A 23,311-nucleotide genomic window follows, 5' to 3' on the forward strand; every position below is an offset into this window, starting at 1 on the left:
AAAGCCATCATTTTCCTGTTTTCCTTCGGGATCGTCCTCTCTGCTAACCAGGGAGCTATGCTTCTAGAGCGTGTCCTGTTGCTGTCCCAGGGTTTCCTGCCAGGTTACTGGCCCCTTCCTGCAAGCTCTAATGCGCCTGTGAGGGCAGTGACAAACATATAGCTGTCACTTGGCGGACAGTTGTATGTAACATCTCTGAGTCACACAGCCGACTCAGAGACGTTACATGGAGAGAATGTGCATCTTAGAACTGATGAAATCTGGTACTTCTCAGTCTCCTTCAAGGCCCTCCTCCCTTCCCCTTTCCTCTCACAGGGCTCCTGCTCCTGCCCCACCCAACCCCCTTCCCCCCTTCTTCTGAACAGCTTTCCCAGAAATAAGCTCTCCAAGAGGGCATGTTTACCCCACCCCCTCGGATTCTGGGTCTGGGAGGAGCCAGAAATTTGCATTTTTTAAAAAATATATTTTATTGATTTTTTACAGAGAGGAAGGGAGAGAGATAGAGAGCTAGAAATGTCGATGAGAGAAACATCGACCAGCCGCCTCCTGCACACCCCTACCGGGGATGTGCCCGCAACCAATGTACATGCCCCTGACCGGAATCAAACCTGGGACCTCTCAGTCCACAGACTGACGCTCTACCACAGAGCCAAACCGGTTTAGGCAGAAATTTGCATTTCTAACAGGGTCCCACGTGAAGCCTGAGCTTGGGCCTGGGGACAGGGCTCTGAGAACCACAACCTCTGAAGAGCACTTTAGGCCCCGTTTCCAACTCTTCAGGGTAAGTCCTGTGAACTGATCAAACTCGGCATGTGCCCAGCTTTATCCGTGGCCCCAGCCCCTTCCTCCCTGCCTGACCCCTTCCACCAGCAAAAGCCCCCTTTCTGGGTTTCTTCCCCCGATGGCCTCACTCTCTCCCCAGGAGCCGAGATTAGGAATCTAGGAGCCAGGATTCTTTTTATCCTGACTCCACTGTCAAAAGTCTCTGGAGCCTGTCCTCCCTTTAACCTTCGGCCACTGTCCCGCTGGGGCCTTTCGGAGTGCACTGTGAGCCAATCTCTTCACTGGACAGTTAAGTTGCCTCCTCACAGGTCTCCATGCCCCCAGGCTCCCCCAAATCCAGACCATCTTCCCTATCACTGCCAGACCGCCTTACTAAAAGAAGATTTGAGCCCTGACGTGTGGCCCAGTGGTTGAGTGACCAGGAAGTCACCGGTTCAATTCCCGATCAGGGTTGGGGCACATGCTGGATTGCAGGCTTGATCCTCAGTGAGGGGCGTGCAGGAGGCAGACCATCGTTGGTGTTTCTCTCTCTGTCTCTCTCTCTCTCTCTCTCTCCCTCTCCCTTCCACTCTCTCTAAAAGAAATCAATAAATTGATTTTTTTAAAAGGATATTTGGTTCATTCCCTACTCAAAAATCTTCAGCAGTTTCCTGTTGCCAAGCATAAAAAAACAAAAACAATTGCTATTCATATGATGGTTATCATATGCCAGGCTCGAAGCTAAGCATTTTACAAGTGTGTCCCATTTGACTTCTACAATAACATTCTAGGAGCAGGAACTGTTGATTAGCCCCATTCGTCCCATTTTCTTGACAAGGACTCCAAGGCCCAGAGAAACTAAGGATCTCGCCCAAGTTAATACAACCAAGAGATTGCACAGCTGGGATTCTGAGCCAGGTGAAGCGGCCCTCACACTGAAATATTACTCTATATTCTTCCTAATGTTATCGGAGAAACGGAGGCTCTCGTGGGTGTGGGGTTCTTGGGGTGCCACTGGGATAAGCATTCCAGAGGCCCCATGGGAGGACGAGTGGTTTTCATTTGTGTGGAATTATATTTTTGGGTTTCCCAAGTCCTATTTCCCTTAATCCAGTCCTGGAAGAGGTGCAGCTGGGGAGTTAGCAGAGCTCAAAGCAAAGACAGCATCCAGAGAGTTTCCGTTACCTGGTGGAGCTAGGTCTGGTGTAGCATCAGGCTAGCTTACGGTCCATGAGTGAGGTCCGCATGGCTGTGAGCTATGTGGGCGAATGCGTACAGGTCACTGGGAGTCAAGCAGGAGCAAGTTAAGAGCAAGAAAGAGAGAACTCCTTTGTTTAGAAGATTAAATACACTGAGTGGCCAGATTATTACAATCTCTGAACACATAATCTGGCCACTCAGTGTATATCCTATATAATAAAAGGCTAATATGCCAATTGTGCCCTCAACCAGGAGTTCGACCAGCAGGCAGGCTGGCCAACCGCCCATGTTCCCCCACCCCTAACCAGGCTGGCTGGACCCCACCCATGCACTAAATCATGTACCAGGCCTCTAAGATATACTGTACATACACACATACACACACACTCACTGAGTGGGGCCAGGTTATTATGCATTCAGAGATCATAATAATCTAGCCATTCAATATATATTAAATCATCCTGTGCTTGCAGTGGCCATGCTTACTCTGGCCAATGACCTGTTCCCGGGTGTCACTGACGGAAAGTACCTTCCCTATTTTCCTGGGCATGTCTGTAATAGTTGGCCCATGTTTTCATATTACACAGTATTTTACCAAGTATCATACTTTAAAAAGATATTAGCTTCTAAGAACGTGTAATAAATAACTCCAAAATGCAATGGGCATTTAATTTTAAGGGGTGCCTTTAACATTTATGTGAAGCGTTTTTTGTACTCGTTCAATAGAAACTTATCTGGCCACTGGGTAAAGCTAGCAATAAAACAACTGGACTGCAATGTGCTAATTAATAGCCTGGTGATTGCAACAGCAGCAGTAACAGCCTCGGAAACCCTTCTACATCCAGCCCACACTGCTTTCCCAGCCTGCACTGCTTTCCCAGCCCCGCATCTTCCCCTGAGCACCCCAGTCCTTAGCCAAGCTCGTTCACCTCCTCTGGGCCCTGCTCTGGCTGTTCTCTCGGCCACACTCTCATTCCTTCAGGGCACTCCAGACAGCACCCAGAGTCTATGGGTTTGTTGACTCTCTTTGTATAGATGCGAAACTAAGGCCAGAGGACCCTAATCCTTGCCCAAGGTCAACCAGCTGGTGAGTGGTACTCCACTCTCAACTTTCACCCACTTCTGGCTTTGTCTCTGTTATACTCCCCACCCCGCATTGTCTTGTGTCCCCTGCGGTCTTCCAGCCTCATTCTCCAGGACAAAAGGCCTGGAGGTGGTCCAAGGCAGAATAACCCATCAATCATCCCCCTGCCTCTCTCCACAGGGAGTTTCCTTCTAGGCCTGCATCTGGGCCCCAGGTGAGCAGAGGCAGCACAGTGCCAGGGCTGCTGTCTCACTAGCTCCTTCATGAGTAAGTCACAGGCCAGAAGCTGCTCCAGGGCCTCCCAGTGACCTGAGAAGTTGGCCACATGCCCTGGGAGCCTAAGGAGGGTACAGGCTGGCTTTACCCTCTGATAGCCCCTCTCGGCCATGCATCCAGTGTCCATTTATTCATCAATTGCTTTCATTCCACCTGGAAGAAGATCCAAGGGTGGCACCCACATGGCCTGCGACTCCCTCCAGCCCCCTCTGCTTCCACTCTGCCCTCAGTCAGTCAGGCCGGCCGCACTGGCCTTCCGTCTGGTCCTGAAATGCACTGCTGTTTCCTCAGCCTGAATGTGGTCTCAGGATTCTTTTCCATACTCCACCCTACCTTGAAAGTCACCTTCTTAGCATCTCTGCCCTAAATCTCTGTCTATAGGAGACCTCCTCTCTCAATCACCTTTCATTTCTTTGGTTTTTCTCCTTGAAACACTTATTTCAGTCTGTCTTTGTGCTTCTTTATTTTTATTTTTTTATTTTTTTGTCTTTGTGCTTCTTTAAAATTATATATTATATATATATTTCTTTATTGATTTCAGAGGGGAAGGGAGAGGGAGAGAATCATTGACCGGCTGCCTCCTGCAAGCCTCCTGCACTGGGGATCGAGCCCACAACCCGGGCATGTGCCCTTGGCCGGAATCAAATCTGGGACACTTCAGTCCACAGGTGGATGCTCTATCCACTGAGTCAAACCAGCCAGGACTGTGCTTTTATTTGTTAACATATTTACTGTCAGCCTTCCTCGCTAGAACCCCAGCCCAGCAAGGTAGGGCCACTGCTCCATCTCAGCTCCCAGAACAATGGCTGGGACGGAACCTTGGCCACATAAGCTCACGTGTAAGGCAGGAGCTTTCCGCACACCTTGTCCTTTAGGAAAGAAAGGTGTTTAACACTTCATTCTTTAGGGGCCCTCACATTGGAGGTGCTACACCAACCGCTTTGTATGGAACAGCCCCCATTTGAGAAGACCGCAATGAGAGCCAGTCGCCCGAGGGAATCAGTAGCGAAGGTAGGTAGGAAATTTTACACAAACTCAGTTGGTCCTGAGACTGTGAGCTCACAATTGCAGGTGGTAAGTGGCAAAAGCAGTACACATCTGATTGTGGAAGTTGTGACTGTAAACTGACCCAAATGAAAAAAGAACTGTACATATGGCTCAACGTAAAAATTTTCAGGGATAGCAGCCCAAGCAAGCTCGTAAGATCTCAAGTAACCGAAATGGAAGCAAAGAGAGCGCGCTCTGAGACTGGTTCAAAAGTTGCCCAAGAGAAGGCAGAGACTCCTGTGGCACGTTTGGTGAGCCTTGCTTTACATGCGCGCATGGAGGAGGGACTTCAGGCTCTCGGCTCAGGTGCAATTTTCTGGGGTGATCCTAAATCTGGGTTCAGCCAGCACCAGCCGCCTCCACCACCTGCCGCTGAAGTTCAACCCTAACGAAATCAAAGTTGTATACCTGAGGTGCACCGGTGGGGCTTAGAGGGCTGCCTGAGAAGGCATATGGACATTCTTTAAATTGTTAGCTGAGCCCCAGGCACTGGCAGAGTATCTTTGTCCAGGTGTCAGCATGGGCAGGTCTAAATATGTAAATCCAGTAATGTTAGGGCCTAGTTAAGAATGCAAATAAGCTCCTTTGACCCTATAAAAATAAACCTGCTGCCCACCTAGCGCCCAGCTTGATGAATCTATTTCTGCCTCCTGGACTCTTTCTTTCTTAATCCCCAGCTCCTCCACTCAGGAACCTGTCGTTTTTCCATGATGGACACAGAAAACAGAGAAACAGAACCCCCTCTCCTCCCCCCACACCCTCCCGCAGTGGGGAAGTGGGTGCCCTGCCTGCCCTGACCCCCAAGATCGGCCCCCTGGGCCTGTCTCCAAAAACAGGTGGGTGATGATATTGCCAAAGCAAATGGTGATTGGAAGGGTTCCCGGATTACAGTGAAACTGGCCATAAGAACAGACAGGCCCTGATGGAAGTAGTGCCTTCTGCCTCTGCCCTGGTCCTCAAAGCCCTCAAAGACCTGCCAAGAGACAGAAAGAAGGGAAACACATTAAGCACAGCCGAACTAACACTTGATGAGATTGCCAGCATCACCCCGCACCGATCATTAGCTAGAGAGCTCTCAGGAGCCATTACAGAGATCCTGGGGACAGCCTGGGCTGCGGGCTGCAAGGCTGATGGCCGCCACCTCGTGACATCATAGATGGCATCAACCGTGGGGCAGTGGAATGTCCAGCTAGTTAGGAACCCACAAAGGATCCTCAGTCATGTACTGGAGCTTTGATTTCACCCAAACAAGACAGAAGAGAGGCGTGTTCAGATGTGTTCAGAAAGGTCTCTCTGGTAGCACTTCAGTGGGCGGGGGGGTGGACCTGGCAGCTGAGAGAGCATTTCAGAAACCGTGGCAGTGGGCGGTGGCCTGGGCAGAAGCTGTTGGGTTGGAAAGGTGGGGAGTGGGAGGGAAATTACAGAGGAGCAGGAAGCAAAGTTAAAGGAAAGACCCATTTCTGACTTAAACATTTATAAGAGTGCATTGGTAATGACCTGGGAACACAAAGAGAAACAGCAGAGACTTAGCTTCTAATTAGGACCTATTGTGTTTGGGGTGCGCTGGGACATCCCGTGGAAATGTTCCTCGGATGCTAGAGGGCTGGACCTCAGGGAGAAGTTGAGGGCAAGAGCTACAGATCTGGGAGTCATCCCGATTCCAGAAGCAGTTGACTCGGTGGGCAGGAGAAGATATTAGGTGCATCAGCAGACACTTATAAGGTGGGGCAAGAAGTGAGGGGACGCCCTGGAAGGTTTGGCTCCGTGGATGGAGCATCAGCCTGCGGACTGGAAGGTCCCAGGTTTGATTCCAGCCAAGAGCACATGCCTAGGTTGCGGGCTTGATCCCCAGTGGGGGGGGGGGGGGGGGGGGGGTGCAGTTGGTCAATGATTCTTATCACTGATGTTTCTATCTCTCTCTCCTCTCTCTTTCTCTCTGAAATAAATAAATAAATAAATATATATATTTTTTTCAAAAGTGAGGGAAGGGCCAAAACCAGTTTGGCTCAGTGGATAGAGCATCGGCTTGCGGACTGAAGGGTTTCAGGTTTGATTCTGGTCAAGGGCATGTACCCTGGTTGTGGGCACATCCCCAGTAGGGGGTATGCAGGAGGCAGCTGATTGATGTTTCTCTCTCATCGATGTTTCTAGCTTTCTATCCCTCTCCCTTCCTTTCTGTAAAAAATCAATTACATATATATATATATATATATATATATATATATATATATATATTTTTTTTTTTTTATTTTTTAAAAAAAAATTTTTTTTTTAAGTGAGGGAAGGAAGAGAAGGGGGACACTGGAAACTGAAAGTTGAGGGAGAGATATATATTTTTTCTAACTAGAGATACTAGGGGTATTTAAATGCTAATGGACAGAAAGAGAATGGAGAGAGTGCAAATAAGATAAAAAGAGAAGAAATAATGTTAGGAGGGTCTCTGGGAAGAAGGGAGGAGACAGATTCAAAGGCTGGAAGGGTTGAGCCTGGGGGAGGAGACAGCTTCCAACAGTGCATGGGAAGCTATAAATAACTATCCAAATAGTGAATGCAAGATACTGCAGATGTGGGAGCGTATAGGTTTGGTGGTAAAAGTCTCTGAGCAGTTCCCCTCAGAGGCTTCCGGTTTCTCCACGGAGCAGGAGGCAGGGTCATTGCTGAGAATGAGAGACTGACAGGGTCCAAGGAGTAGGGCTTAGAAAAGACCCAGCGTGGCTCCTCCATGTTCCCCTCACCACATTACAAAGGCTCTCATTACTGTGGGGTCCGTCTCACAGGCCAGATCTGGCGCTCAGCCCTAGTTCAAAGGCCGACTGACAGCCACAGGCAGGGGCTCCATCCCCAGGGGCAGACTCCCATTGCTCCAATTCAGGAACCAGAAACAGCAGCGAACTCCAATCCAAGGAGAAGCTGAGGGGCCTGGCCAGCAAGTTCACTCTGATCAGAAGGCCTGTCAGGAACTAGGTCAGATCACCTGAGGTCAGACCACCGGAATGTTTGATCACAGCAGGCTGGCCCCAAACTGACTCCCTTTCCCCAGGAGAGGTGCCTGAGTCTATATCCCCATGGCTGATCAAGCCTTTTGGTGGGCACTTATCCCCACCCCCCTAACCCAATCAGGTGGGGGGTTCGCTCCTTTGGAGCCATTTGGCTCCTTCAGGAGGTGCCCTTTTTGTCCCTCTCAGAGCTCATCTACTATGGGTGAGTGTCAGTTAAGTAACTCCTTTTCATAGCAAAGAATCCGCAGGGAACATTATAACAAACACTTCACCTCTAAGCCCCTTGATGGCATGGGTACTGCATCATCTTCCCGGGTCTATGTCTCGCTGCAAGGGAGAGCACCTTTTATCTGGGAAGGACCAGATAGTAAATGATTTAGCCAGGGGTCCTCAAACTTTTTAAAGTGGGGGCCAGATCACGGTCCCTCAGAGAGCTGGAGGGCCGGACTATATGAACTACTAATTCCTACTGTAACACCTCGGCTGCGCTCACTGCCCAAATAACCTGGCGGGCCGGATCAGACTCCTCTGTGGGCCGCATGTGGCCCGCAGGCCGTAGTTTGAAGACGCCTGAAAATTTTAGGCTCTGTGGCCTGAATGTCTGTGTCGAAACTACTCAAAGTGGCTTATTGGCTCATCAAAGACTAAATGTAAATAAACAGGTGTGGCTCATCCCAATAAACTTGATTTACAAAAGCAGGTGACCAGCCCGAAGGGCTGTATTTTGCCCACCTTTCCCTCCCCTCTCCCCCCCCCTGCCCCCCCCCCTCGCCGCAGTGCTAGCATGACTGAGGCCTACCTCACTAAATCTATCATGATAGCCTCACTTCCCAAAATTTCTTTCCACTGTATTTGAGCAGATTAAAGTTACCTACAAGGAAGGTGCTAGGTGTGAGCCAGCAAGATTTTCAAAGCTTTCCAAGCATACATGGATCATTCTATGGTAAGATATTGAGCTTTTTAAAATATCCTTCTTGATTGGCGGTTGCTTAGGAAACTGCCCAGGGCTATGCCTGCAGATGGAGATGCTCTAAGCTGGCATCACTTCTCTCTGCTCCCCTGCAATCACATCCTCAGAGGGGGTACTCATCAACGCCCTCTCATTACAGGTCATCTCTCTCCTCATTTGTACTTTTCTTAGTTTTCCCACAGCCATTATGTTCAGAAACAACAAAATCAGAATCTTTGTTAGAACAAAGGCAAAGAGCTGAGAAAAGAGCCAGAGCGATCCATCAGCCTTGGCGTGGACTTCTCTCTGTTCTATTATAGATGGAAACCTGTTTCTGGTTATAAACCTGAAACTCTTCCCGTGAGAAAGAGGGGAGAGCCGTTCAGTTTTGATTGCACTCAGAGGCTGCTGTTTGTCTTTGACTTCTCGGAAGAGATGGCTATCCTGTTCGTGGGAGCAAGTAATTAAAACTGTTTGCGGATCCTTCCTGCGGACTCCTGATCTGCTAAGGACATTCCCAGCAATGTTGAGTGTAACAGGGTTTCTGAGTCCACACCAGCCTCTGCTTTCAGGACATCTGATGCAGAGCTCTCCAGCTCACTTAGGAGCATGACAGAGAGAAGAAAATACAATTGTCTCCTAAAAAGCAATTTTTCAAAAACTGACTCAAAGAGCTGATCTTATTCCAAGATCACTTCCCAATTTGGGAAGAAAAAAAAATGCTAATTTTTCAGTAACTTAAAAAGGTTTCAACACCTCATGTTTGCCAAATATCTATTGGTACAAATTAGCAATTGGACTGAAGGTTTTCAACCCTGGCTGAGGTAAGAGACTTAGAACCACCAGCCAAGGCTTTTCAAATCTAGAGATGCCAGGGCCCTCAGACTTGGGGGTACAGGGCTGGCAGGGAGCAGATGCATCCATTCACCATGCTGCAGGCTGGCACAAGGCCTGATGGGAAAGTGCTGCCAGTCAATATTTGCTGAAAGAAATCGTATCATGGCTCCTTCTGGGGATGGTTCAGGAAACCAGAGTCAGGAATTTTTTCAAAATTAACTTTTTACTGTTTTACTCTTTTACACTAGTTGAATTTTTACATTATTCGTTTTTAAAAATATTTTTATTGATTTCAGAAAGGAAGGGAGAGGGAGAGAGAGACAGAAACACTCATGATGAGAGAGAATCAAGGATCAGCTGCCTCCTGCACGCCCCTTACTGAAGATCAAGCCAGCAACCCTAGGCATGTGCCCTTGACCAGGAATCGAACCTAGGACCCTTCAGTCTACAGGCTGATGCTCTATCCACTGAGCCAATCCAGACAGGGCCATATATTCACTTTTTATTTTAAAGAGTTTATTTTATTTTTTTAGAAATACAGGCTATCACCAAAACCAGTTTGGCTCAATGGATAGAGCATCAGCTTGGGGACTGAAGGGTCCCGGATTCGATTCCGGACAAGGGCATGTACCTTGGTTGCGGGCATATCCCCAGTAGGGGGTGTGCGAGAGGCAGCTGATCAATGACTCTCTCTCATCAATGTTTCTAACTCTATCTCTCTCTCTTCCTCTCTGTACAAAATCAATAAAATATATTTTAAAAAAAAATACAGGCTATCTAAAACTAAAATAGCTAAGATAATTTAAATCCTCTCAAGTCAAAGTAACTACAGTTTAAATATATGTAACTATAAAAGCTTTCTCTGTAAAGTAAAGCAAATTAATATGTCTGCTGTCCTAGGAACATATCTTCAGTGATTCTGTAAAAGTGAAAATAATCCTCGTAAACATTTATTTCATGCTTACCAGGTGCCAGTGCATAATCTAAGTGCTAAATATATATTAACTCACTTAATCCTGTTTTATAAGCTCTCTGTGAGGTGAGGAAACTCTCCTCTCACTGAAGGTGAGAGAGGAACTGAGGCCCAAAGCAATTGGTCGTAAGGTAACAAATGGAGCAGTCTGACCCAAGTGCCCAGGTGGCAAGCCACTGTACCACACAGTCTCAACTCATATGCAGAGTTGGAAGCATGACCAAGCTTAAATCCCTCAATTGGTTTAATAAATAGATTGTCATCTGGAGAGATCTCAACAAATAAATACTTGTTGACTGAATCAACGGAGACTCATACCAGAGAAGGCGGGCCTGCCTCTTTCAAAGGGGAAGTGGGGGGAAGGACTCCCTCACCCTGGATGAGGGATCTGGGCCAGGGACAGGACAGAGGCCCTGGTTTTCCCCAGTCTGCCTCCAGTGTCTGTCCCAGCGGCCTGTTATCAGCGCATCTCAGTGGCCTGCAGGAGCCCGGCTTTTGTCCATCCTGCCACCAGCACCTAGGAGAGCGCTCCGAAGTTACCAGCTGGGATGGATGAAGCAGCTGCACTACCTGAGGCCTGGTGCGGTAAGTCTCAGCTCCCGTTTACCTCACTGTCTCTCAGTGCTGGGCCAGGGCCTGGGCCTTGAACTTGATAACAGTTGAACTACGGATCGTTTTGCAGAGGGCACCCATCAGGCTCTCGCACACCTTCACCAGAATTATTTGCTCCAGAATCCATGGAAAGAGGCAGCCTCCCCACAGCCACTGGGCCGTGACTCAGCTGATACGCAGATGCTCCAAAAAAGCATAGAAGGCAGGCCTCGCTGAGGCCCGGACCTAGGCACGTCTCCTTCTCAATCAGCCTGAGCCTTTCCCATGAAAATAGTCATATTTCACTTGTGTAATTAAAAAAAAAGAGAAACCCTTTATATTTCAAGAGGCCTGCTACTGCAGAGTAAATAATGCTATTTCCCCCCAAAATCAGCTTTTTTTCACATTGTTTCCCATCCTGGTGAAAGCACACGCCGTGGTGAGACACTCTGTGGGGTTTGGAGGGGTTCTGAGGCACCGTCTAGGGGTGCATGCCATTTCAATAACAGTCCCATCTGGAGTGAGAGTCCTCATCCAGACTCATAGCATGAGAAAACCCGAAAGACAGAAAACAACGCCCCCAAACCTCTGCTCCCAGCACCCAGCCCTGGCCTGGGGGGTCACCAGGCTCCCCGTTCTGCAGGCCAGGGTTGCCACCCCCCAACCCCTCCGGCGCCCATGTACCTTGGATGGTCCTCTTGAAGAACGCCTTGCAGGCCTCGCAGGAGGCCACACCGTAGTGGTAGCCGGAGGCAATGTCCCCACACACGAGGCACAGGCGCTTGGGGATGGCGTTCATCATGAACTCGCACTTAATGGCCGGTTCCTCCATGATGATGCCGCCACAGTCCTCGTAGCTCTTGCGACACGGGGTGCCTCCCAGCCCGGCGCCTACAAACATGGGCGGGGAGTCCAGGCCATTGGCTTGGGGGCCCAGGGCCAGGCCGAAGCCACCGCTGGCGTCCGAGGAGCCGCTGGGGCTGTGGTGGCTGAGGGCATCGATACCCGAGGATGGGCTGGACGGCTCGGTCTTGATGAAGGAGCCGCAGCTGGAGCTCAGGTGCCGGTCGTCCGCGGACATCCTGTTCAGCAGCCTGCGGGCAGAGGTGGGGAATCAGGTTTGCGCAGGGCCCTGAGGTGCATCTCGGACCCAAGAATTAGCTCCGGGCCCGGGCACCGCAGGCAGGGCGGCTGGGAGGGGAGCTATGCTAAGGCTTCAGGGAGATGAAATTGGAGGAGGTTGATTGGACCTGAAGCCACAACAGCCTAGACATAGGGGTGTCGAACTCAATCAGAGAAGGGGCCAAAATCTAAAATCCAGCCTAAATCGAGGGCCGAATGGTTTACTGAACAGTCATAAACTGTCATTGTGATGGAAACGCAGCGGAGTGCAGTGATGACAGCGCGGTGCGGGCCACATTGCAAGGCCTGGAGGGACGGATTTGGCCCGCGGGCCTTGTGTTTGACACATGTGGTAGAGCAAGTTTCCATCAAGACACTCCCAATCCCTAGAACCTTCAGAAAAAAAAAAACCCCACAAACTATGTTTAATCAATTAGCTTCAGGTTAGGCACCCAGTTCTTGGCAAACTGCTGGCTTGAGGGTGACAAAAAAAGGTAACAACTCGGCTAAAGTATTTGGCCAAACTTTCTGCCCAAGAATACAAGATGGTGGCTGCCCTTGAAAGTATGGGCGTGCCAAGCCAGGGACCAGACACCCCCTGGGTAGCCCATCTTACCCATTCCCACTGGTGCTTCAGGTAAGTCCAAGCCTGGAGCTTCCCAGCCCACCACCATCACCGGGATTGGAACCAGAAGACCTCCCACCAGGCCAAGAGGCAGGGCTTGTGGCAAAAGTCCCAGCTAGACTGGTTGCCTCTGGGCTTTGCCACTGGCCCAGGGCACATGGGAGGGTGGCTCCAGGCCCCTCTCCCATGGCCCTGCCTGGCACCCTGAGCAGGCAGGCTCCCACCCAGCCCCTCACCTCTGGACACTGTGCTTCCGTCAGGCAGTAAAAGAGAACCTTCCAACCCCAACTCCATCATCCTCAGCTGTTTGTAACTTTAAATGTCAACGCTTACGTGCCCCTGCCTCACCGGGGGAGTCGGGAGCATTTCCAACATGACAGAAACATTAGAAAGCACCCAGTTTCCCAAAAGGAGAGCCCCTCCTCTGAGACCCTGAGGGGATGAGCACCCTGCTGCGGGAGGAGGTGAGGGGCCGGCAGGTGTGACCCTCCCACAGCCCCGCGCCCAGCACGAGAGGAGGGGCCTCTGAAAGGGCTGGAAAGGCTCACAGCCGGGAGCTGGCGTGCATTTAGGGAAGCTCAGCTGCAGCCCATGCTCAGGCCCTCAGGGCCAGGCAGGATCTGGAATCAGGAGGCTAGCAGGGGCCAGCTGGGCCTGGCCTGGCCTGGCCTGGCCACGTGGAGGAAAAGAGGAGGCCACGGCTGATGCCCGAGGAGCCAGTGGCAGGAACGAGGGAGAGGTCCTGGAGAGGTCAGGAGTATAGCCCGTGAGTGGCAAGATGGCTCCAGGTTGGGAGGGAGGGTCTCAGTGCTGGAGAGACCACTTGTGGTGGGGAGAGGGGCAACCACAGACCTACCTCCAGAGTTGCTCAGAGGGAGCCCCTATTTTCTGAGCAGCCAATAGGGAAAGGGCTGGTTACCACCTGGGGAAGGGGGTCACCTTCTCACCCCACAGAGCCCACCCCCACAACACGAGGTCGGCCACACGCCAACATCACCAAATACTATCTCCCGATGGGGAGGAGCCTTCATTGTCCGGCGCGCCAATGAGCCCAGAGCTAACACACCTGCCGAGGGGCTGTCCCGGGCATCTACACTGGAAGATGTCTGGAGATAGGGAAGCCATTGCCCTAGAGACAGTTCTAAACAGAAACTGGGCGCTGCAGGCACAAAGATAAAAGGTTCCGACTTCGAAGAGGTTTATTGTTGTTACAATATTTTCAAACTGTAGAGTTTGAAAACAGGGGCTCCCTGGTTTATTCCAAATGACCATTGAGTCCTCAAGTCCTTGAAGCCCCTCTCCTACAGGCCCCAGGTTTCCCTTACAGGGGCAGAGGGTGCCCCCACTGACGGTCTCCTCCGGGTCCTGACCCATCCCTGGCTGGTGCCCTGGGCTCCCCACAGCCTCCTGCTTCCCCTCTACCACCAGCGGGTCCGTTTGTCCTCAGGAAACACCATCAGCCTGGCAGGGTGTAAACCAGGCAGAAAACCTGCCTGAGCAAACACAAGCGCGCCTTTAGGTCCCTTCCCACAAGGCCCTTGCACGGGGTCGGCCGGGAGGGCTGACTAGGTGCCCTTTCCTTTCTCACTCAGTTCCCAGTCAGAGCACATGCCCGATGCTCATCCACTGAGCCATGCTGGCCGCAGGTCGGGCTGACCCTCTCTTTCTTGGTTCAGAAGGGCACAAAGCTTCTGCAGCTGGCGGTGCAGCCCAAACGTGCCCTGTAAAGACCCTGCCTCCAGACCCACGTCAGAGACCTGGGGCTGAGAAGGAAGCAAACTTGACCAGCCAGAGTTGGCAAGGAAAGCTGTGCCAATGTGATGCTTGAGTCCCAGGCTAGGGGGGATTCTAATGATTTCATTGTTTTTGTGTGTTTTTAAGATACGTTTTTATTGATTTCAGAGAGAAGAAGGGAGAAAGAGAGATAGAAACATCAATGATGAGAAAACATCATCCATCGGCTGCCTCCTGCATGCCCCCTACTGGGGATCAAGCCCACAACCTGGGCATGTGCCCTGACTAGAAATCAAACCATGACACAACCACTGAGTCATACCAGCCGGGCTAACAATTTCATTCTTGCAACGTTCTCATGTTTGTGATCATTCTTTCGGCTCCACCAGAATGACTTTTCCAGAGATAGTCAACCTGTGTTTCAGGCACCTACTGTGTGCTACATGCTAGCAGATAATGGGAACAGCCGAAACCAGTTTGGCTCAGTGGATAGAGCGTCAGCCTGCAGAAAATGGGAACAGGATAGGCTCACTCCCACGGGAGGACAGACACTAAACAAACAAAAGTGTGCAGAGCTCCAGGAATGGGGGGTGGATACAATACCAGTCTTGCTCCATTCATTCAGATCTGACCACCGAAACCTTCTCCACACATTACCAAATGTTCCAAGGGGCGTGTGTGTGTGCAAAGCCACCCCAGGTGAGAACCACTGACTTAGATGTACAGGGAAGAAAGTACAGGAACTGAGGGTTGGGCAAATGGATGCAGCCGTTTCAGGATCCAGGGGAGTGATGTCAGAAATCATGGATGTGGGAGAACCAGAGAGGTCTCCAGGGGACTTCCAGGGGGGTGGAGGCCGAGGTGCGGGAGGAAAAAGAGAGAGAGAAAGGGAAGGAAGGGGGCTGGGTCAGGGAAGACTTCAGGGGCGGGGCCTGGTGGCAGGCCCCCTCAGGACTTGGGGGAGGTGGCTGACACTCCTCTGGGGAGAGGAGTCACGTTGGGCTCATCATCCGGGTCAGTTGGCTGAGACCCAGTTTCCAGCTGGGTCGATGGCTATTGACTCCATGAGTGGGGACAGATGCCGCCTCTCAGCAGCCTCTGGAAGAGCAGCGGTCCGTGGTCAAAGCCCCTCCAGGCATCGCTTTCCCTGCCATCCATCTCAGAACAGGACATAGCGCTGGCCTGGATTCCACCGCCTCTGATAGGACAGGGCCTCCTCCTGCACCACCCCACCCCACCCTGCCCCCGCCCCGGCCCTGGCCCTCCTCATGCCAGTGCAGGGGCCCTGGACCCAGAGCGGCCTGAGCTCCAGGGGTGCCTGAGCTGACTGGGGGGCTCTCCGCCTCTGCTGCACAGCAACGTGGGTTGCTGGACAGCATAGTGGGTTTAAGATTTTCCTCTGAATCTTGGGAGATGTGAGTGAAACCCCAACTGCTGAGAGAGTCTGCCAGGTTCCCAAGGAAGAGATAGCCCAGGCTGTGACCACCAGACAACCATGAACGTCTAAGCTGTCATCCAGGGACCGAGGCCCCTCAAGGTGGCCTCCTGGCGGGCAGACAGCGGGAGAGAAGCTTGGAGGAAAGAGGGATGGCTGGCCCGTGTCTGGCCTGCTCTCCTTAAGAGGTAATGTCCCCCCACTACATGCAGAGAGGCCCTCATAGCCTTCTCTTTTGCTGGGGCTGCCCCTCTAAGAACAGCAACAAGCAGCAGAGCTTTTTCCCGGTTATGAGCCTGCACTGTGGCATCAAACCAGCCGGTTCTATGACATGGTAGCTGTTCCCTTTGAGTCAACAGGTCACCCTCTCTGTGCCTCAGGGTCCACATCTGTAAAATGGGCTCAAACACAACACCTCCTTCCTAGGGTTGGTCTGGGTGAGCATGAGCTAATCCAGGCAAAACCTATAAAGCGAGCTGGCACCCAGCAAACACTCAGAGGGCATTGGCTGCTGCTGTGGTTCTCCCGGGAAACCCCTTCCCGAAAAGCCAGCACCTGGGGCCCGTGGCCAAACCCAGCAAAGCTCCTCCCTCAACCAAGTCTCCAGATCTAGAATAGATATTTCCATAAGGACTTGCCATTTGCCGAGAGGGAAAGCGGTTGGCTAGGCAAATTAAGAGGATAAATGATCCCGGCCGGTGTGGCTCAGTGGTTGAGCATCAAACCATGAACCAGGAGGTCCAGGTTCGATTCTGATACAGGTTCGATTCTGATAGATCCTCCCTTTCCCTCAGTTGATGGACAGACATAAATCCCACCTGCAGCCAGACATTCCTGAGCTCTGAACCACCAATCAGCACCTGCCAAATACCCTAAGCCCCTAATCAATCAGTGTGTGCTGAGTGCCCTAAGCCCTGCTCCCTATCCTTAAAGATGCTTGTACCCCAGCCCCTCGCTCGCTCTCTTCCGCACCTCTCCGTGGAAGCAGCCGGCAGGGGTACCCTTCCCTCCAATAAAGCCTGTGTCCTGCCACCCAGTCTCCGGTCTACCTTCTCTATTTAATCTATCAGATTCCCAGTCAGGCCACACGCCCCGGTTGTTGGACTCAATCTCCAGAGTGCAGTGTGCAGGAGGCAGCTGATGGGTGATTCTCTCTCCTCACTGATGTTTCAAACTGACTTTCCCCCATGAGTAGTCTGAAACACCTATTCCAGTGGTCGGCAAACTCAGTAGTCAACAGAGCCAAATATCAACAGTACGATTGAAATTTCTTTTGAGAGCCAAATTTTTAAACTTAAACTTCTTCTAACTCCACTTCTTCAAAATAGACTTGCCCAGGCCGTGGTGTTTTGTGGAAGAGCCACACTCAAGGGGCTAAAGAGCCGCATGTGGTTTGCGAGCGCAGTTTGCCGACCACTGACCTATTGTAATAAAGGGGGTTTTGTCACTACCTTGGGGCTGAAATCTTACTTATGTGTACCTTGCAAGAGTAGATCCATTTCTCTGGACAGACACAGCAGCACAGCTGGAGGCGTGAACTTAAGTCCACAGAGAATCTCCTGCCTGCCCTGGTGACTTTCAGAAGAGGGGGCTAAAGCCCCGAGAAGCTGTGACTCCCCCAAAGCTGCTAACTAGAGATCCAGGCTGGTTGGGGCTTAGGGACACAGGGAGCTGGTGAGCTGCCTGGAGAATGAGCTGGCCCGGGAGGCCCACCTGCCCGCCTCCATCGCCACATCTCATGGTGGTTCTACTACCTGGTCTCCTCCGTGAGACTTTCCCAACACCCTCTCCCTCTTTTCCTCTTGGGAGCCCCTCTGGGACCTGAGGCTGCCAAACGCCCCAATAGCAAACTGGCTTCCGTGACAACCTGCCTCCCCGCGTGCGCTGGAGCTCGGGCAGAAGTCTGTAATTAAGCATCTTGTCGTTAGAAGGATTAGTCAAAACCTGGCTGATCCCAGACAACTGATTGAAATCTCGTTCCACACAAATTACGGCATGGAAAATAATGATGGGTAATTAGTGCCTTTCAATCGGGGCTTTTTATCCATGATTTTCCAGGCTGCATCCATCATAACGAGAAGAGAGAGGCTCTGCCAGAGGAGGAGGAGATAACCGGACGTGGAGCGCCTGCCTCGGGGCAGTGGGAGGGCCGTGATGGACGGCCACAGTGGGCTCAGGCCCTGGCTCCGCTCCGAACAGATCAGACCTCCCCCTCCCCCACCCCTTGGGGAGACCTCGGTCCTCTCAGGGTCTTTATGCAGGACACACAGGTACTTGGTGGCTCTCACTTTAGCCCACTCAACCAACTCTGGGCTCTGACCACCACAGAGGGTAAGGTTGGGAGGAAGGACAGCATCACATACTCAGAATATGCCCCAAACACACTTGCAGCATTCTTCCAGCATTCTCCAGCTACTGGAGAGCTGACATCTGTAAATTTATCTTCACTCTTCTTGAATCTGTTCTTATGCTCACCCTACACCAAGTACTGATATAACATAAAGAATTCCACCTCCTGTCATTGATCCGATTTGGCAGTTTGCACACGGCATGCAATCCTCACAGTAGCTGTGCTGCTGGGCCTTGGAGCTTAGTAGTTGCAGCTGGACTGACCACTGAATTTGAACTCTAGTTCTGACCCTGAAAGTTATTTAACCTTTTGGTGCCTCAGTTTCCCCATCTGTAAAATGGGGGTGATTATTACCATATTCACCTCATAGAGTGATTAGTGAGTCAATACAGAAAAGAGTTTGGAGCAATGCTTGGCATACAGGAAGCGCTCAATAAATAAATGTTAGCAGTTAGCAGTATCTAGCACCCCTTTTTTGGTAATGAGGCGATGGCTTCCATTCAGTCTCTAAAAATTCAATCCCATAGCAAAGACTGTCTAACTCCCTCTCCTTCCATCATTCGGCCATCCATGCATCTACCTAGCTGCCCATTTAACCATACATTTGCATACCTCTTTGCATGCTGGGACTTACATTGAGAAAGTCCCTTTTTGGGCAGAGACTCCTCATTCAGGCACTATATTAGTACCAACTACTAGAAGGTAAAGTTCTACTCCAGTATATTCTCTCTCTCTCTCTCTCTCTCTCTCTCTCTCTCTCTCTCTCTCTCTCTCACACACACACACACACACACACACACACACACACAGCTCCTACAGAAATCACCACCTTCTTATTCTTATAGATCTCCACCCCACTGGCCCAGCTGACTGATCCAGGGGTGTGCACCAGACCCAAGCAGGGCTATTGAATTTCTCCCATGATATCTGAGGTGTCAGGTCTGCCTCTCTAGGGACAGAGCAGTAAGATGGACAGCTTAAGCAAGAGCAAGGTCATACTTAACACCTATGTGCAACGAGGGAGAAGAATGTGGAAGCTGGCAGCAGAGAAGGGCTGGCCAGGGCAGAGTCCTGGGAGCAAGCCTTACTCCCTGTTGGCAGGTGCTCACAAGCCCCGCAGCCCCTCTGCTCAGGTGAGTGGGAAGAGCCTGACTCCCCACCCATGGCTCACACAAGGGAGTCCTGATACGTAACCAAAAGAGCCACTCACACACCATCTCATTCATTTGTGCCTCCCTTCTTCTCTCCTCCTTTCATCGCCAGTTCTTGAATATCTGCTGTGTGGCAGACACCATTCCAGCCCTACGAACAGGTTCCTGCCCTCAAGAAGTGACAATTCCATATTTCAATGACTTTGAACTATACTATTTTTTCACATTTTAACGTCTTATAATCAGAATGTATCTTGAATCAAAAGCATTCCATAGTTTGGATTAATTCGTGGTTTCAAAAATAATAGTGTCTTTAGCAATAGATGATGCCATAGACACCCATGAAAAACACACATGGTGTCAAAACAAGCCAGAGGAAAATCGTTTGGGCTAAAAATGAAAAAGGATCCCAAATCAAATTTATAAAAAATATTCCTTTATTAACTTTCGTCGAGAATATGTTTGTATATTTTCAGAAAACAATTCTGAAACTATGTGGATTCTAGCAACAGAGAGGAATTGACAGGACTACTCCAGCCATGAAGCTAGAAAAGAAGCAGTCCAGAGATGGAAGACATGATATCGCCTTGCCATACTAGCTGTCAGCAGCTGTGTATCACTGCAGGTTGCCTAGGACCAAACCAGAGAGGGTCAGACCTGCATTAACACCATTTGTCCACCATCCAGAACTGAAATATCATTGCTAACATGTACACGTAAGGAACTGTTTGACATTAAAATTGGGTCTCAAAAGAACTGTTGGCCCAGAAATAAACTCACACAGATTGATTCATTTGCCTTTCAGCATAACCAGTATTGCTTGTCTCATTTTCAGTTCTTACGATCTCACTCATCTAGGGGAAATGATGAACAACATAGACTGATGAACAAGAACAGACCCAGAGACAAGGAGTCTTGGATCAGACTGTTGGACCTCAGAGGGAGTGTAGGGAGGGTGGAGATAAGGGGGAGGATCAATCAAAGGACTTGTGTGCATGTATATGAGCTTAACCAGTGGTCAGGGACAACAGGGGGGTGGGGCATGCGTGGGGAGGGGTGGGGGATGGGAATAGGGGAATGAGGACAAATATGTGATACCTTAATCAATAAAGAAATTTTAAAATTAAATAAATATTTTTAAAAATCATATTAAAATAAAAAGGGAGATGTGTTTAAAAAATAAAATAAATAAATAAATAAATAAAACATAGATGATGTTATAGATTCAATGAAATATGAAAAGTATAGATGAGACTGTAATGAGTTCATCAAGAGCAATTCCATTTTCTTCCTAGACTTTAGAAATACTACATTTCCCAGTTTCCCTTTCTGTTAGCCTTGCCCAATAACTGGTCCTGGCCAATGGAATGTGGTAAAAGTGATATAAGCCACGCCCCCTTTCTGGCCCATAAAAATCTCCAATGGCACTCACTCCTGCATCCTACTCCCCATCTCCTTCTCTTTCTCCATTCTGCAGGCCACACAGGATCTGGGCAAAGGCTCCAACTTCAAACCCCTGGGGGATGGCAAAGCCACAAATTGGAAGGAGCTCTGGTCCCTGAACACCCTCACCAGGATGCTGAGTGGGCAAGATGTAAATTTACTTCTGCTGTGTTAAGCCGCTGAAATACTGGGGTTGTGTGTAATAATCGCTAGCGGTACCCAAACAACCAAATAGTGTAGATTCAGTTAGTGAGGAGTGCTAAGGAAGATGACAGGTGAAGGCGTGTGCAGAGAAGGCCTCTCTGAGGGGGAACATGGCAGCAGAGGCCTGAAGAAAGAGAGGGAGGGAGGGAGGCACATGGGGAAAGTGCTGTGTGGGAGGAACAGCAGAGACCAGGGGAGGTAGGCAGGTCCTCTTCCAGCCAGAGGCACTGAGACCAAAGGGCTTTTGGTGTCCCCATGGCCAGCTGGCCCCTTGCCTTTGGAGAAGACCTCAGCGATAGGGAGATCACTAATTCTGGAGGCAGCTTTTCCATCATTAGGCCACTCAGATTTTTTTTTTTTTTTAAATAGCTCTTGTCAAGACCCCAAATATTTATTCCCTCTGGAGCTTCCAGTATAATTTATGCACCTCTCCCCCTCAGGACAATTCTGAGCCCTCTAGATTGTGAAGATGCTCCCTGCTCCCTAGTAAGCCCTCTCTGCACCAGGATCCACATGCTCTGCTCCTTGTGTAATCACGCCCCAGAGTCTCTTTTTTGTGTGCTGCTGGTGGGTCTTATGGCCACTTCCCCATGTGTGTTCCCACCGCCTGGCCATGGCAGTGATCCTGACTGTGTGGCCTATGCACAGGAGAGATGACACAGGAAACTTGAGGCTCCCAACATCTATTTCTCTTCCTAACTCAGTTTTCTAGTCTTTGTGCTAATGGGCAACCGGGCAGATGATCAAGAATCATAACTCGGTGGACAAAGTGGGAGCCTGGCACTGCAGCCACCTGGAACCTGCTTCTGACTCTGCAATGCTGGTGGCAGGGTGATGAGAAAGGCCTTTCTCTATGCTTGGCATGGAATGATATGCATTCAGTCACTGATTCCCTGCAACAACATGTTGAAGTAGGTACTGTAGAGGGCCGCCTGAGAAGACACATGGACATTCTTTAAATTGTTAGCTGAGCCCCAGGCACTGGCAGAGTGCCTTTGTCCAGGTGTCTGCAGGGATGGGTCTAGATAGGTAAATCCAGTCATGCTAGGGCCTAGTAAAGAATGTAAATAATGCCAAAGCTGGTTTGGCTCAGTGGATGGAGCATTGGCCTGCGGATGAGGGGTCCTGGCTTCGATTCCAGTCAAGGGCATGTACCTTGGTTGCGGGCACATCCCCAGTAGGGGGTGTGCAGGAGGCGGTTGATCAATGTTTCTCTCATCGATGTTTCTAACTCTATATCCCTCTCTCTTCCTCTCTGTAAAATAATCAATAAAATATATTTTTTTTTAAAAAGAAAGAATGCAAATAAGCTCCTTGACCCTATAAATAAACCTGCTATGTGGCTTGGGGGGTGCTTGCTGCCTCTCCATCAGAGATATTGTACCAGCTTGATGAATCTATTTCTGCTTCCTTGTCTCTTTCTTTCTTAATCCCCAGCTCCTCCCCTCGGGAACCTGATGGACACAGAAAACAGAGAAACAGCCCCCCGCAGGTACTTCAACATTTTCCCCATTTTGCAGATCAGGAAACTGAGGCTCAGATGGTCTCACTATCTTGGCAGGAGTCACACAGCCAGAAGGTGCTGCAGTGGTTTACAAAGCAAAGAGAACTAAGTCACAACACTCCTTCTGCCCAAAACAGTCTGGGGCTTCCCCTCAAACTCCCAGAAACCAGGAATCCTTACCTCAGCTGGGGAGGCCCTGGGGTCGGTCTAGTCCCACCATCTCTCTGATGCTATCCTATACCCACCCCCTCCACTCCATCCCCTACCCCCCCCCCCACACACACACACACACACACCTCCCACCCCCGGTGCTCTGTGCCAGCCACACTGGCCTCAGGGCTGTTTCTTGACCTCATGTTTCACCTCTGTACGTGAGATGTGGGCAGGGCCGTGTCTGCTTTCCTTTCCACTGTTCTGCATGGTCTGGGCCCTTCCAGGCACACAATTGGTGCTCAGTAAATACCTGAGCAAATGAATGAGGAGGCCTGAGAGCTGGGTGGGATCTGAGTCTCCAAGGCCAACACCTGCTCAGGACACCACAGGATGGGACCAGCATCCGTCCAAGCAAGGGGGTCAGCCAGTGCTGAAGGAGCAGAGCCAGTCCTTGTCACTCACTGGCTGTACCACCAGTTGCTTCACACCCCACACCTCAGTGTCTCCATCTGCAAAACGTGAAAAGTTGCCCAACCTCATGGAGTTTCTGTGAGGACTGAATGACACAATAAATGGCTGCACACAGGAAGTACTCAGTAAACATGAGCTGTTAACTGTGACTCCTCAGCTCTCCTGGTGCCGGGCCCTCCAGCCAGAAGGAGGGCCTGACAATTTGGGTCAGAGTCTGTCTCCTCTATAAGCTGGCTGGAAGAAGAAAATGTGGGAGAGGGGAAGCAGAGGTATATAGGGGAACGGTTGGGGCAGTCCCTGGGGCAGTGGGGGGCGGGGCACTGGCTCACGGGGGCTTGCCCTAGGAAGAGCTGTCACTTATCACAGCTGACTGCCCCAGATGGAGCGTTTTGAATATTGAT

The 23,311-nt window shown here is 50.5% G+C and overlaps 1 protein-coding gene across 2 annotated transcripts in view; it reads right to left on the reverse strand.

The window, feature by feature from the left end:
* ESRRB (estrogen related receptor beta) overlaps positions 1-23,311 on the reverse strand; it is a 163,089-nt gene that overhangs the window by 42,445 nt on the left and 97,333 nt on the right. For both annotated transcript variants that reach the window (XM_045578420.1, XM_036430647.2), the window contains one exon: positions 11,403-11,812. In XM_045578420.1, coding sequence (XP_045434376.1) covers positions 11,403-11,812 — 410 coding nt within the window. The remainder of the gene's footprint in view (positions 1-11,402; positions 11,813-23,311) is intronic.

The sequence above is a fragment of the Pipistrellus kuhlii genome, unplaced genomic scaffold (assembly GCF_014108245.1).
Source record: "Pipistrellus kuhlii isolate mPipKuh1 unplaced genomic scaffold, mPipKuh1.p scaffold_m20_p_1, whole genome shotgun sequence".
Taxonomy (NCBI): domain Eukaryota; kingdom Metazoa; phylum Chordata; class Mammalia; order Chiroptera; family Vespertilionidae; genus Pipistrellus; species Pipistrellus kuhlii.